The sequence below is a fragment of the Sorex araneus genome, chromosome 5 (assembly GCF_027595985.1).
Source record: "Sorex araneus isolate mSorAra2 chromosome 5, mSorAra2.pri, whole genome shotgun sequence".
In the NCBI taxonomy this organism is placed as follows: domain Eukaryota; kingdom Metazoa; phylum Chordata; class Mammalia; order Eulipotyphla; family Soricidae; genus Sorex; species Sorex araneus.
In genome coordinates, this window is record NC_073306.1 from 48954396 (window position 1) to 48970585 (window position 16190).

The 16190-nt window shown below is 51.0% G+C and overlaps 1 protein-coding gene across 1 annotated transcript; it reads left to right on the forward strand.

Moving 5' to 3' along the window:
• Window positions 1–6369: 6369 nt before the first annotated feature.
• On the forward strand, window positions 6370–14913 carry SLC30A2 (solute carrier family 30 member 2). Its single transcript, XM_004603706.2, has 9 exons — window positions 6370–6377; window positions 8351–8551; window positions 9176–9396; window positions 10273–10419; window positions 11525–11678; window positions 12357–12528; window positions 13373–13478; window positions 13917–14051; window positions 14539–14913. Exons 1-9 carry the CDS (start codon window positions 6370–6372, stop codon window positions 14682–14684), a joined length of 1290 nt encoding a protein of 429 aa, XP_004603763.2. The 3' UTR covers window positions 14685–14913.
• Window positions 14914–16190: the final 1277 nt, after the last annotated feature.

Consider the following 16190-nt stretch of genomic DNA (forward strand, 5'->3'; position numbering starts at 1 on the left):
ACCGGGGAGGGTGGGGATGGACCCAGGGCGGGAGGGTTGGGGCCCCTGGTGGGGTACCGGGAAGGTGTGTTTCCTCTTTGCTCCGAGAGCAGGGACTAGATGTAGGACTCCCACCACTGTGTCAGCCTGGCAGTCGCCAAACCAGAATTGAAAATGTGCTGGAAACAACCCCACACAGGACACTTTTCTACGTTGGTGCAAAATGGAGTATTTTGTACATTTTTTAAATGTGATTTTTGTATATACCTGTATATGAATGCCAATTTGGTGCTTTTTGTAAAGGAACTTTTGTATGATGAAGCCTGGTCGTTGTTAGAGGGCAATGGAGGAGAACAAAGGCAGGAGGACAGCGTGCTGCTTCCTCTCGGTGAAGGGCTGTGGAGTGCGCACGGGCCTGGCAAGGGATTCCGTACTGTACTTCAGCGTCTGGCCCAGACAGTTGGGTAACTCAGTTTGTGTTACATATTGTTTTAATAAATGCACAGCATTCTACCAATTATTACCAAAGGAGCTGGAGTTTTCTTCAGACTTCTTTTTTTTCTTTTTCTTGAGGGGAGAATTCAGAGAAATAGGAAATTTGCAGCTGGAAGGATGTGCTCCAGCTGTCTAAGGTGAGACTGCATCCCACCAAGGAGTCCTTTAACCCAGCACTTCCCTGTGACATCTCCATGGAAAGCTGGTGTGAGAGGATCCCAGGAAAACGGGCTCAATGCCCTGTTCTCTGATTCTCCAGAAAACAGAGCCCTAGGCAAAACATACTTGCTTTAGAGCCAGGGTAGTGAGACTAAAGGAAAATGAAAGTAAGGCAGGGAAGGAGGGAAGAAATACAGGATTATCTTCTTGAGCTGGCCACAGCTTCAGCAAGAGACCTGGACCTGGTTGCGTGTTCAGTGGGTGGTGGGAATCATTTCCGGAAGCTTACAGAGAGCAGCAGGACTCCAAGCAGGTCATGGGTAGAGAGTGGGGGTCTATGGACTCCCTTCATCTCCTGCGTCTAACCGAAGGGGCCTCCTAGAATGTGTTCATTCCCCTTCAGATTGCATCCAGGTTGACCCTCGGGAAGCGAGGAGCTGCCATCAGAAGTGGGGTGGCTTCAATGAATTTGCAGCTGGTGGAGTTACAGAACCTCAGTCCAGCTGGGTTGGACATGGGTGCTGGAGTTTCAGCTGCCCCCACATCAGTGGGCACTAGGGAAGCTCTGCTGGATCCCATACTTAGACACCAGGAAAGGTCAGATCAGTCACAAAATAGACATAAAGTGATGACCCAGGCCGAATAGTGTCCAGGCTCTCCATGAACAAGGGCCAAGATGTAGAGAGAGTGAAGTAGCTGAAGGAATTAGAGGCAGGACATTAAGTGGGCCTGGCGTCCTGCAGACCTACACATTTGCCTCCTCCATATTTAGAAGATTGTAGCAAGATAAGGGCTCTGAGCAGTCCTGCTCTTCAGAAAGCTATTTGGCTTTAGCTATCAACTAGGCCATCAAGTTCCTGGTGTTTGGGATACAGCTTGATCTTTAAGGCTCTAGTGTTCTTGTGGATTGAGCATTTAACCCAGCACCTCTCCGTTTACTCACTCACAGACATTCTCCAGAACCAGTGTTCTGCGGACCTCGCAAAAATGAAAATGCTTTAAACCCTCATCTTTGCTTATTTTCTCTTCTGGGAGTTTTTCCAAGGTTAACTCTGTCCCTAACTTTGAATTTCAGGGAATTAGATTTTACACTAATTTCTAATCTACACTCAAGAGCTGAAAGTTTTTGGGGTTTTTTTTTTGAGGGGGTGGGTGTTAGGGGTGGGGATAGGAGTGGAGTGGGTGAATGGGAAACACACCCAGCTATCCTTAGAGCTTACTCCTGGATCTGTGCTCAGGGATCACTCTTAGTGTGAAGGGAAGTTTGCTTCCAATGCAAAGGGAAGCCTGATTTCCTGTGAAGGAGGTCTGGTTCCCGTTCTCCTTTCTGCTCTTTACCACAGTCAGGGGAAGCCTGAATCCTGGTCCTGCTTTTACCAACTTTATGAAAAGAGCCTCCAATGAGGCATCGCTGGGAAGAATGAGTAAAGAGAGGCTGCAAAAATCTCAGGGCTAGGACGAATGGAGACATTACTGGTGCCCCCTCGAGCAAATCGTTGATCATTGGGATGAAAGAAAAAAAAGTGATGTACTATGTTGCCCTAATGTGTTTGTGTAATACATCGTCCACTTTGTCATGTGTAACCCTGACCTGCACTCTCCGCTCTCCAGCTGCAAATGCAGATCCCTGTATAATAAGTGTATAAACCTCATCTGGTGCTCAGCCTTTGGAGGCAACTCCGCTGGGCCCACACCTGTGCTGAATAAACTGGGTTTATTTTTTTCTCATCCCTCTGAGTGTGTCTTTGTCTCTTTGCTGGGCTATTCTGCAATATTGGCAGAGCTTAGGGGACACTGTGCTTCCAGGCATCAAACCTGGGCAGGCCATGTGCAAGGCAGGTGCCTTCCCAGAGAAGCTTTTTTTTTTAAGTAAAAAAAAAATTATTTGGAAGAGGAAAAAGTGAGAGAGAGTAATGTGCTCAAGAGAGAATGCGGGCTTCTCCAAAGGTGGAGATAGAACCTTTACACACATCCTAGCATTAGATATGGAAGCACAAAAGTACACATCTAAAGAGGGGAGATGTGGGTGCCACATATGCTCGGGCTCCACATGTGCTCAACCATGTGGGTAAAAGCAGCACACAGGCTTGGGCAGCATATGCACCTCACAGAAGTTTTTAAGAAAAATTTAATGGGGCTGGAGCGATAGCACAGCTGGTAGGGCGTTTGCCTTGCATGCAGCCAACCCGGATTCGATTCCCAGCATCCCATATGGTCCCCTGAGCATCGCCAGGAGTAATTCCTGAGTGCAGAGCCAGGAGGAACCCCTGTGCATCGCCAGGTGTGACCTAAAAAGCAAAAAAATAAAAAAATAAAAATTATATTACACACATTAGTGCATAAGATTTATTGTAGATATAAAATGTATACACATATACATGTAGATAATTAAAATATTATTCACAAAAGCATTGTAAAATGAAATTATGGGTTGTTACCACACTCGTCAAGAAAAATGGACAGCCAGTTCCCTAGAGGTAACCCTGTACTACCTTTTTTTTGAATAATCTCATACTTGCTTCCCTTTGTAGGTTTTTTTGTTTGTTTGTTTTTGCTCGTTTGTTTATTTCTGGGCTATACCAGTTAATGCTCAAGTGTTACTCCTGGCTCTGCACTCGGGGATCACTCCTGGCGTTTCTTGGGGACCATATTGGATGCCAGGGATTGAACCTGGGTTGGCCATGTGCAAGGCAAATGCCCTACTAGCTGCATTTTCATTCCAGTTTCTCCTTTTAATTTTTTTTTACCTTTTTTTTCTTTATAGTTTTATCCCCTAAGATATCCCTCCATAGGTGAACACAGGAGCTTGAGGATTTCATCACCTCAAAGTCACACAAGTCAGTATACAATCTGTCCCCAGATTTCTTCTCTAGGTCACTGACTACATGGTCAAGACTTGTCAGTTCATGGGGCTGGAGTGATAGCACAGCGGGTAGGGCATTTGCCTTGCACGCAGCCGACTCGGGTTCGAATCCCAGCATCCCATATGGTCCCCTGAGCACCGCCAGGGGTAATTCCTGAGTGCAAGAGCCAGGAGTAACCCCTGTGCATCGCCGGGTGTGACCCAAAAAGCAAAAAAAAAAAAAGACTTGTCAGTTCACTACCTTGGCACTTATCAAAGGGAGAAGGAAGGCAATGCAGTCTCTTGTGATCAGTTCATTTAAATTCCAGGAAAATGGGTCAGAGAAATAGTGGGGAGGGCACTTGCCTTGCACACAATTAAACCAGGTTCAATCTTGATGCCCTATATAATCCACCAAGCTCTGCCAGGAGTGATATCAGAGCACAGATCTAGGAGTAAGCCCTGAGCACTGCCAGGTGTAGCCTATCTGCCTCTCCAAGCCCAACCACAAATTGGAGAGATAGGAGAGGGATTAAGGTGCTTCCTTTGCCTGTCCTTCCTTCCTCTGATTTGATTCCTGGCACTGTATAATGGTCCTCCGCCCACTGCCAGGTGTGATCTCTGAGTACAGAACCTGGAATATCCCTCGACCACTGCCAAAACCCAAATGAAAAAAATAAATTAAAAACTATCTGTATATCATTAAAAAAAATGCCAGGGATGTAGCTCAGTAGAAGAGTGCACAGTTTGTGTGAATGAGGCTCTGGGTTCCATCCCCAGTACCCCAAACAAAACATTAATTCCACAATGCAGTGACACAGAGGTTTAAAATAGATTCTCAGATCCCTCCCTACTAGACATTGAATCAGACTCTGGCTCTAGAACAAATATCAGAATCTATATAATTTGCTTCTTTATTTGTTCTTGGGCTATTCCTGTGGTGTCAATGCTCAGTCGTGATGAGCACTGATACCACAAGATGAGCGATATCAGGGATTGCACCTGGATCGACCCCATGAAACTCAAGCATCATACTTGCTATACTATCCCTCTGGTCCCAAGAAATCTATCTATCTATCTATCTATCTATCTATCTATCTATCTATCTATCTATCTATTTCCTAATGAAATTAATTCCTCACTTAATGTTGAGGTCTGAGAACTGCTAACTCAGTTCTGTAGCACAGGGGAACCTCTAAAACAGCAGGTATATAATACAAGTTGACCTCATAAATTTTAGTGTATCAAACTTTTGCAAATCAATTAAAATGCATCATGTAAAATTATTAATTTTAAAGAAAACTGGCATAAATTTTTTTTCTGTGCTATCACCATGAAGCTTTTATTTTTTTTATTATTTTTTAATTTTTTTAATTTTTTAAAATTTATTTATTTTTAATTAGAGAATCACCGTGAGGGTACAGTTACAGATTTATACACTTTTGTGCTTATACTTCCCTCATACAAAGTTTGGAACCCATCCCTTCACCAGTGCCCATTCTCCACCACCCGTAAACCCAGTGTCCCTCCCACCCTCCCCAATCCCATCTCCCCCCCACCCCACCCTGCCACTGTGGCAAGGCATTCCCTTCTGTTTTCTCTCTCTAATTAGCTGTTGTGTTTTTTTTTTTTTAATTTTTATTTATTTATTTATTTATTTTTTGCTTTTTGGGTCACACCCAGCAATGCACAGGAATTACCCCTGGCAGTGCTTGGGGGACCATATGGGATGCCGGGGATCGAACCTGGGTCGGCCGCGTGCAAGGCAAACGCCCTACCCGCTGTGCTATCGCTCCGGCCCCTGGCATAAAATTTTTAATATAAAATAAATACATTTATCTGAATCCAATTTGTAAACCTGCATTTATTGAGAATTTAGCATGGATCTTTCATTAGAAGGACATAAAATCCATTAAAAAATCTGAAAACTGAAATTCAAAAAAATTTTTAGGTGTCAGATAGTACAGTGGGCAGAGTACTTGAACCACATATCATCCCCCAAGCAACACCAGGAGTAGCACTGTAGCACTGTAGCACTGTCACCCTGTTGTTCATCGATTTGCTCGAGCAAGCACCAGTAATATCTCCCTTGTGAGACTTGTCGTTACTGTTTTTGGCATATCAATATGCCACAGGTAGCTTGCCAGGCTCTGCCATGTGGGCGAGATACTCTCGGTAGCTTGCTGGGCTCTCCAAGAGAGGCGGAGGAATCGAACCCAGGTGGGTCGGCTGCAATGCCCTACCTGCTGTGCTATGGCTCCAGCCTTATACCAGGAGTAAATTAGTAAAATTAAAATAAAAATTTAAATTTTACTAATCTGAGCGTAGGGCAGTTTAAACCATCTAAATGAAGATGAGATGGCCAAAAATGCCTATGTAGAGGCCAGAGTGTAGTATAGTGGGTAGGGTGCTTGCCTTGCATGTGGCCAACCCATATTCAAACCTTGGTACTCCATATGGTCCCCTGAGCATCGCCAGGACTGATCCTAAGCACAGAGCCAGGAGTAAGTTTTGAGCACCACCAGGTATCCCCTCACCCTGATAAACAGAAATATTTGTAAAGTGTCCCCACTTTGCTCACCTGGTGAAGAAGTCAGTCCTAGAAGTGCCTTTTCTTCGATCCTGCCAACAGGTAATCTGCAACTACTAGTGCTCAGAGTCAACTAAAATGTAAAAGAAGCACAAATACCTGTTATCAGAGACCTTGTAATCTAGTGGATGATCAGGTCAATGCACATCTGAGATACCTGCAAAAGCATTATGCAAAAGTTCTCAGAATTTACTGTGCAGAATTTTCCCAACCCCAAGAATCCTGTAAATATGCAGAGATTCTGATTCAGTTGATCTTGTGCAGAAACCTGAAACCTGCATGCTCATAGCTTTTCCAGATAACGATGAACCTGTAAGTTATTAGCTTTCCAGGAAGCTCAGGAAAAGGTTTTTATATCCAAAGTCCAGAGAGGGGGAAAGATTCAGTGAGGACCCAGTCTATGCAGGCAGGCAGCATCCATGTTCCCCCTCACACTGAATCTCCTCTTGTCCAGGAGACAATGAGGACCTCTTTGTCTCCAATGATGTGGGCAAGAGGCTAGCACTTGTCCTAGAAAAAGCACAGAACAACCGCATAGAAAAGAGGGACTTTACTAGCAATGAAACAACAAAAATTGCAAAGGATGTTCATCACCCTGGGCTAGAGAAGAGCTTCAAAGAGAGGGAGTAGAGGGATTGGTTTGATGTCCAGCAGAAATGGAGTGACCAGGTGCCAGAGTGATAGTACAGCAGGCAGGGAGGGCATTTGTCTTGCACATGGCTAACCCGGGTTTGGTCCCTGGCATTCCATATTGTGCCCGAGCACCTCCAGGAGTGATTCCAGAGTGCAGAGCCAGGACTAACCCCTGAGCATGGCCTGTGTGACCCAAAGAGTCAAAGAGAGAGAGAGAGAGAGAGAGAGAGAGAGAGAGAGAGAGAGAGAGAGAGAGAGAGAGAGAGAGAGAGAGATGGAGTGAACTACCTGCTACCTATACATCATAGGTACAGAAAATGGCAGAGAACTGTCAATAGAGTGTGTATTTTAGCACCGTAATGAAAACTAAGAATGCTAGTCTTAGTCTTTGCCGCGCATTCTCCACTAGTCCTCACAGGACTGAGGTACTTCGTCTGTTCAAAGCGTTCTCCAGTTTCTGCTTTGGTCCAGTCAGAGCCACCAGAATGCTAGAATGCAATCCGGCAGCTTCTCCCAGGGAGAGGCCGGCACACCCTTCAAACTGCCTCGGGCATCTGTTTAAGCTTTTCTTAACCCCAGAGGATCCCAAATAAGCGACTCACCCTCATCACTTTCTAGGTGAGGGGGCAGACCTGAGCATAGTTCCTATCACACAGGGTTTTGGGGATAGTAGCCAGACAGGTGACTGGCCCAGCCGTCACCCTCCAGAAGGCATCTACCAGTGGACAATGTTGGGGCACAGGCTCTTGACTCTCAGCCACTGAAGGGAGTTGCGTGGGTGGGGCGCCCGGCCAGCGCAAAGACGCGGGAGAGCGCGGGAGAGCGTGGCTCTCCCCAGCGAGGCACCTCCAGCGGTGCTTCCCAGGCGCGGAGCTGTCGCTGGCAGGGAAGAAAGGCTGCTGCGGGTGGGCTGTTCTGCCCAGACGGCCACAGCTGACGAAGCGTGGCGCAGCGTGGGGGGTGAGACAAACCCGACTTTCCAGATTCTAATGCATGCGCATGGGGCTGGAGCGATAGCACAGCGGGTAGGGTGTTTGCCTTGCACGCGGCCGACCCGGGTTCAAATCCCAGCATCCCATATGGTCCCCTGAGCACCGCCAATTCCTGAGTGCAGAGCCAGGAGTAACCCCTGTGCGTCGCCGGGTGTGACCCAAAAAGCCAAAAAAACCAAAACAAAACAAAACAAAAAGCTATCTAATGCATGCGCATGACAGGAGAACCCCGCGGCTTCCGAGTCCAAGATTGGTCTGACTGTCCCCCACTCCACCCCCAGCCAGAACCCCCTAGGCTGAACACGAATAACGGCTGGTCTTGGGAGTGTCAAGCCTTTGTGGTGGAACTGCATCAGGTCCTCAGGAGTCCTCAGGAGTCCCCCAGACACATTGGGAACCCGATTCTGCATCCAGGGGACTATCTGCTTCTAGGGGGCTCCCCCAAGCGTCGCCTCCTTCACAGTCAGCCCGAGTCCTGGAGTAAAATGCTTTGGTTTTCTCATCCGGCACCCCGGCCGCAGGGGCGCAGGGGGCAGCGCCCCGGGCGTGCTCTGCCGCCGGCCACCCCTCCCCCTCCGTCGCGGGCTTTTGCACACGACGCACCGGAGGCCGCTTCACACGGGGTGAGCGGCCGGATAAAGCTGGCGGGCGCGGGCGCAGCGGCGGGCGCTGCAGGCAGACGGCTCGGTCCACGGCGTTCCCGGGCGCAGCGCGCGCCGCGAGGCCGGAGCACGAGGCGGCGAGAGAGGCGCGCGGGCTCCTCCCAGCAGGTGAGCGCGCGCCGCCGGGCTTCCCCGGCGCGCGGGGCCCCTTGGAAGTCATGGAGAAGAAGCATCTGCTGGACACCGGGGCCGGAGCGAGGTAAGGCGAGAGCCCCGGGCAGGGCGCGAATGTGAGCGGCGCGGACGTGCCTGCGCGTTGCCATCTGGCAGTGGATGGTTTGTTTGGGTGGCGGCTGGAAACTGGGACCACAACTGGAGGGCTGGGGAGAGACGAGGGAGCGTGGGCGCCGGGCTCCGAGTGCCGGACCCTGTTCACTAGTGGGAGTCCGGCGCCCGCAGCCCCGCCCCTGTCCAGTACTTTGCCCCCGGGCAGCCCCGCCCTGGGAGGCCGCGTGACCCCCAAGTGCCAGAGATCTAAGTCTGTCTTTCTTGCGGAGCCTGATTCTCCGCGCTCCGCTGGACCGGTCTCTCCGTTTGGCCCATTCCCAGGGCCTTCGCCACCGCCTCCGGGCCTTGGAAGTGATCGTAGGGAGGGAGGGACACCCCGGGGCCACGGCTCTAAGTCTCCTGCGCCTGGTTCCTGCCAGGACCCTCTCCGCACGCTGCTCAGGGGCGGTCACACTTGGAATGTTCTTAGCTGTTTTTCGGGTTGGACGGTGGGGATGCCAAGTTCCCAAAGAGAGGGAGAGAGAGAGAGGGCTGGAGGCAGCCGCCTTGCACTTTTCAAGAGCTGAGCAGCCCTTCTCCCGTTCTTTCTGGCCAGGTCCTACTCTGAGTCTCTGGGTCCAGATGGAGCAGGCTGGGTCCCTCTGCCCCAGTCTGTCGTGGATTTGCAGGCCATTGAACTGGCCTCTCAGAGCAACCATTACTGCCATGCCCAGAAGGGCGCTGGCAGTGACTGCGACCCTGGGAAGGTTCGAGCCCGCCGCCAGCTGTACGTGGCTTCTGCCATCTGCCTGTTGTTCATGATTGGGGAAGTCATTGGTAAGGACCTTTGTACTAATGAAATGAGTGCTTGGGTGATCCCAAAAGGCTTTAATCTGGAATATTCCCACTGCTATTATTTCTAAGAACCCCATTTATTGAATGCTCACAATGCTAAGTTCTTTATATACTGTAGCTTTTGTTTATCCCATCATTAGACTTCCATGATTAAAGTATCTCCAGAACAGATGCAGTCTCAAAGCATGACATGTGCTTTGTGAGAGGTAGAGATCACTTTCACATAACCTCTATTGTTATGTGATATATTGATATATCTAACATAATATATTGTTACAATAATTGCATTGCTATTAATCTGTTATTATGCCTAATTTGTAAGTTGAATTTGATCGTAGGTTCAAGCAGCATTCAGTACTGTCTCCAGTTTGAGGCATCCTCTGAAGGTCTTAAAATGGAATGAATCCATGTGTAAGGGGGTAGGGGAAGGAACTACTATTCCTGCTCTTGCATGTAACCCTCATGCTGCCATGTGACTGCTGCTCGGAGTTTACAGATGGTGCCAGTGAGGCCCGTAAAAGTTAAGTAATTTGTCCAAGATCACATACAACTAGTAGGAAAGGAACAGCCTGAAAACCTAGAAAGAAAGAACATTTCCCACGTGTCTAATCTCCTTGCCAGGTCCTGTTTGAACTTGGTTTTCACCTTCACCCTCCAAATAGCTGTTGTGAGTCTCATTTCACAGAGGGCAAAAGTTGAGTCTCACTGGCTCACAGTTAAACAGCCAGGGTGTAGAGAAATCCTGAATCCAGTGTCTGTCTCCCAAGCCCACAGCTTCCCTGCTGTACACAGATAAGCAGATATTTGCTTATCTTGGGTAGCTGATAAACACTATCTGTCCTGGTTCTACTCCTGCAGGTGGGTACCTAGCACATAGCCTGGCGGTCATGACTGATGCAGCCCACCTGCTCACTGACTTTGCCAGCATGCTCATCAGCCTCTTCTCCCTCTGGATGTCCTCCCGGCCAGCCACTAAGACCATGAATTTTGGCTGGCAGCGAGCTGGTAAGAGCGGCTGGGGTGGGTGGGGAGGGAAGGGGTTGGAAGAGGGAGGAGTCTACACATGGTTTCTTAGGTGGCCCCACTGGCTATATCTCAGAGTGAGGCCCAGTGATGTGTGTAGGGCCAGAGAGGCGACCAATCCAGGGTTAGTCTGCAGGGAGGGAGAGCAGCCTTCCTTAAAAACAAAGCGGCCAAACTTCCAGAACAAGTGAATGTAGCATTAATGGCACTCAGAACTCTGTGGACCAGTTTCGGGGGCAGGGGGGTGTTGGGGGGGAAGGCAGTGGTGATAAGGAAAGATCAGCAAATGCTTCGGGAGGATTTACACATTTTAAAGCCTTTTTATTCATCTCTTAGGCTGCATTGGCCTTTCCCTCTTGAAGGGAGATCATCCTGCCTCTCCTTCCCAGAAGCCTCAGTTTGCCAGCTGAGCAATGAGTGTATATATACACATATATATGTATATGTATATGTATATATGTATATAATGTATATATATATAAGCAAAAATATATATTTTGCTTTTTGGGTCAGACCTGGCGATGCACAGGGGTTACTCCTGGCTCTGCACTCAGGAATTACTCCTGGTGGTGCTCAGGGGACCATATGGGATGCTGGGAATCGAACCCAGGTCGGCCGCATGCAAGGCAAACGCCCTACCCACTGTGCTATTGCTCCAGCCCCAATGAGTATATTTTTAATGAGTTCATTTCTTTGTTTTTGTTTTGGGGCCAACCTGGCAATGCTTCGGGATTATTCCTTGCTTTTGCACTCAGGAATTATTCCATATGGGATGCTGGGGATTGAACCTGGGTCAGCTGTGTGTAAGCCCTACCTCTGTACTATCACTCTGGCCCCCATAAGTCCATTTCTTTACATATAAAACATAAAGGATTGACCCAGGTGACTTCTTCAATGCTTTCTAGCTCTTCTTCAATGCTTTCTAGCTCCGTCATGCTCTGTTGTGTGAGTGGCTGGAAGAAGATGCTGTGAGGTCATCAGTTCCTTCCTCAGAGCCAGTGGGAACCAGGCTCTGACTTGGGGAGGGGAACTCAGGGAGGGTGAGGGTCGCCAGACTGAGATTCTGTGGGGGATATCTGTTCCTCAGAGATCCTGGGAGCCCTACTCTCCGTGCTGTCCATCTGGGTGGTGACTGGAGTCCTGGTGTACCTGGCAGTGGAGCGGCTGATGTCCGGAGACTATGAGATTCAGGGTGGGACCATGCTCATCACGTCAGGCTGTGCGGTGGCTGTGAATATCATGTGAGTATGGACTTAGTACCCTGGGACCCTCCCCCTCCCCCTGTCATCTGCTTTCATGGAAGGAGGCCAGGCCAGACTCCAGAACACACCATGGGGACTGGGATTTCCAAACACCTGTTCTCAGGCACTGGAGCACCTGGGTTTTAGCCCAGGTTCTGGGGAGCAGTGACTCAGGGACAGAGTCAGCCCCAACAACACAACCTCCACTCATGCCAGGGAATGACCAGGAAGGTTTCCAGCCCCTTGTGGGGAGGGTGAGTCTGCTCCTTGTAGGAGCAGAATTTAAGACTTTTCTAGGCAGTGTGCCAACAATGGAGCCTGGAGAACAGGGGGGTCTTGTTTGGACTCTGTCCCCCTTGCTCGGGGTCGTGAGCAAGCTTCTTTCTATGCTCAGCCTCCCTATGTTTGACACAGTCTGGCCTGAACTGGATGACTACTATAGTGCCTTTCTGCTCTATGAGTTGGCATGCGGGCATCATTGGGCCCAGGTTCAGCCAAGCATTTGAGCTGAGATCTTTCTCGTGGGCACTTTGAACCAAGGTCATCTGGGCCTCAGACCCCCAAAGGGATTATACAGAGTGTGGGGAGCTGGGGTTTGGGCCCCACGGGAGGCCAGCCCACCTGCGTGGATGGCTTCTCCCTGGCTGGCAGGCCACAGCTTTGTCTTCGCTTCTGTAGAATGGGGTTGACTCTTCACCAGTGCGGTCATGGGCACAGCCATGGCCACGGGCACAGCCATGGCAGCAGCCAGGAGCAGAACCCCAGTGTCCGAGCGGCCTTTATTCATGTGATTGGAGATTTTCTGCAAAGCGTGGGCGTCCTGGTGGCAGCCTATATTTTGTACTTCAAGGTCAGCGCTGGGGACGAGGGCAGTTGGGGCAGGGGTGGGGTTGTTTAGATTATCTGGGAATTCCTCTTTACTTGGGACTCTGCAGATTCTGGTTTCCTCCCAGTTCTGAGCAGAAGGGCAGGGAGAGGGAAAGAGCATTAATCCAGCACAGCCAGGTGTCAGCTCCTCTGATGTTCACAGTGATCGCAGGGAGAGCTGGTATTTTCTGCTCAGAGATGTTGGGTGATTTGCTTAGTGTCACACAGCCAGTAAATTATGGAGCCAGAGTCACTCCCAGGCCTGTACTGCTGAAGCCTGGGCATTGCCCACCTACTGAGGCTGTGCACCCTAGTAGAAAGCAGCAAACGTCAGGTTTGGAGCCAGCTCTGTCCCCTGCTCATTGTGTGGTGTATGGTACTTGCTTTAATTGAGCCTCAGTTTCCCCATCTATACAATGGGGACCTTGACCAGATGGTATTGAAGATTCCTTTTGTGTCTGTGAATGTCTCAGTGCCTGGAGCAAGGGACTGGACATGTCTGAATATGGCATGTCTTTGTTTATTTTGAGTTCACACCCTGCAGTGCTCAGGGGTTTCTCCTGGCTCTGCACTCAGGAATCACTCATGGAATGCTGGGGATCGAACCTGGGTCAGCTGCGTTCAAGATAAGCACCTTACCTGCTGTACTATTGCTTAGGCCCCTAAATGTGGCATGTTTAGCCTGTTCCAATGGGCATGGATCTGGAAGGTGGGGCATGCGATGTCTTCCTGTGGGCAGCTCTCACTGTCTCAGTGCTGGGGGGAGGGAGAAGGGAAGCTGGGCTTTGGGTGGCGACCCCCAGCTCTGCCATCACCTTTTCCTACAGCCTGAGTACAAGTTTGTAGACCCCATCTGCACCTTCTTGTTCTCCGTTCTGGTGCTGGGGACCACCTTGACCATCCTGAGAGACGTGATCCTGGTGCTGATGGAAGGTAACTCAGACCTGGGGCTCCCCTGGAGCTCGGGGCTCTCCAGCTCTAATCTAGGTGGGGATGGGGGTCCCCCACAGTGGAGGGGAGCCTGATCTTGAGCCTGGTGCAGGCAGCAGGTCTTGGCCAAGAGGAGGTCCTCGGGTCTGACTGTTCCTGGAAATGTCCCTGGATTATATGTACCTTCTCTCCCCCAAAGCTCCAAGCAGCCTCCCTGCTGGGTGGGTGGTGGGGGGAGAACACACCCTTCCTCCCTGTCAGGTTGGCACTGGGTGGTATCTGTGCCCTCTGGCCCTTCCCACCTGCTTTCAGGCAGAGGGACACAGACTTGGCCTGCCATGGCACATGGGGTTTAGGAAAAGATGGTCAGTGCTGGACAAATTGGCCTTGTCTGGGAGGTAGGGGGCAGTTTCCTACAGCCTCTGGCCCTGTACTTCCCAGGGACCCCCAAGGGCGTGGACTTCACGGCGGTGCGGGATCTGTTGCTGTCAGTGGAGGGGGTGGAGGCCTTGCACAGCCTGCACATCTGGGCGCTCACAGTGGCCCAGCCTGTGCTTTCCGTCCACATTGCCATCGGTGAGTCCCGGGCACGCGGGCAGGCGGGAGAGGCAGCTGAGGCCTGGGGTGTCCTCAGCGGTCCAGGTGATGCTTGTGGTTCCCTCGTTCTACCTGGCCCCACATGGGGCAGTGGCTGTGGGTTGGCAGGGGGGGTGGAACAGGGTCTCACACTCAATATTGCATGTCATCAGCACAGCCCCATGTATGGATGAAGAAACCAAGGCTGGGGCAGGTGAGCTGGTGAAGTCTCTTGCCCAGGCTTTCCCAGCTAAAGCGCAGCAGCTGAAAGCTGATGTCTGGCCTAAAAGCCGGCACTTTGCTGCTCTTCAGAGCCAGGCCAGGACAGGACCCCACCAATGGCTGGTGCCCACTATCCTTGTCTGCTGAGGGTGGGATTTGAGGCCTGAGCTCCTGACTGTTCTGGAGGGCCCACGCATGACTGACGGGTTCTCTAGCACCCCCCCCCCCCGGCACACACAAACACATTGTGCCCTCTGCACCCCAGCTCAGGATGCAGATGCCCAGGCTGTGCTGAAGGCGGCTAGTACCCGGCTGCGAGGCAGCTTCCACTTTCACACCATGACCATCCAGATCGAAGACTACTCGGAGGACATGAAGGACTGTCAGGCCTGCCAAGGCCCCTCAGACTGACTGCCCGGCCAGACACCAACAGGGGCACAAACAGGAACTGTTCCAGGTGGGGCTGCTGCCCACCAGGCCTGGCCAGCCCTCACCCTACCCAGCAGTTAGAAACCAGCTCCCTTCCGGTTTCTGCCCAGGGGTCCCCCTCCCTGAGAACCTTGCTCCACTCCAGGAACGAGGTGGTTCTCCCCTATCTGACCACAGCAACACAGCAATCCAAGGATACAGTCCTGACAGGTGAAAAGCTGGTGTGAACCCCTCCTTCACTTCCTGTGTCTGCTCCTGGGTGGGGATTGGACCTGATCTCAGCTGATGTTTTTTTTACCACCAGCCTCGAGGGCAATGACAGGGGCTCTCAGCCTCCGCATCTATCCCCTTGCCTACCTGCCTGCTTTACACGTCCATGTCTGGTGTGGCCTTTGCCTTACATCCCTGGGGAGCAGAGGTTCGCCCTCTGCCTTCTGCAGAGTGGCTTAAAGAGGCACTGAGGTCTGGGTGGTTGGAAGACCCTGCACTCTCCCATATGTCTGCCTGTGATGGGGGTTCCCCCTCCGCCTCAGAACCCATTTCTGTCTTTGTCACTTTAGTTGGGAGTCAAATGCTTCCCTTTCCTGGGCAAGGAGGTGCCTGACTAGGAAGAACCTGCAGGTTCCCTCATTCTCCGGTCCCGGGTGCTGGGCCAACACTCGGGTCAGAGCAGATTTCATCTTGGGGCACATCCTAACTGCCTCACAGGCCCACCCACTTCTCCTGGCCTCACAGTGTCTCAGGGATTATGGTACCTGAGGCCAGAAGTGACTGGGCAGCACTGTTGCTGGTCTGGATGGAACTTGGGGACAACTTCAGAACTTGGGGACCAAGGACAAAGCCGGGTGATCAACAAGGACAGGAGATGCTGGCTCCTGTAGCAGGTGTCAAGATTCCGGAGTAAGAGGTGGCTGTGTTGACAGCATGAAGTGGGGAAACCAGCCCCTGGCTCAAGCACTGGGTGACCCTGGCCTAGTGGTGGATCTCTGCCATTACCAGCAGCTGCTCACAGCCCCTCATTTCTTGTGAGAACTGGAGCCAAATGAGGAGCACCTGCAGCGTCCTGGGCAGTGCTGGGTTTGTCCTGACTCTGCCCTGCCCTACAGCAAGAGGAAAGGTTGGTCACTTGCCTTCCCCCCAGCCCCTCTCTGCCTGACTGTGAAATGACCTCTTTGTGCCTTTCCAGCACTGGCGGCTAGAGTTGCTTGTGACCAATGCCAGTGAGTTCTTGAGCCACTTAAAATTTGTGGGAAGTCATTTGTGCTGGCATAAGAGTGTACTGTGTGTCTGGGGGGAGGGGAAGGACATGAGACTCCTGGTGGCTGTGCACCACCCAACCCCAGTCTTAGGGGAATCAAACACCCGGAAGGTGCCTTACCTCGTGGCAGATTCCCAGGAACCTGGATCCTTGACTTTTGCAGCACACCAAGTCCTTAGAGCCCTCTCGCGAGACGGTCATTATGGTGCTCCATCTTTACCGATGAGAAA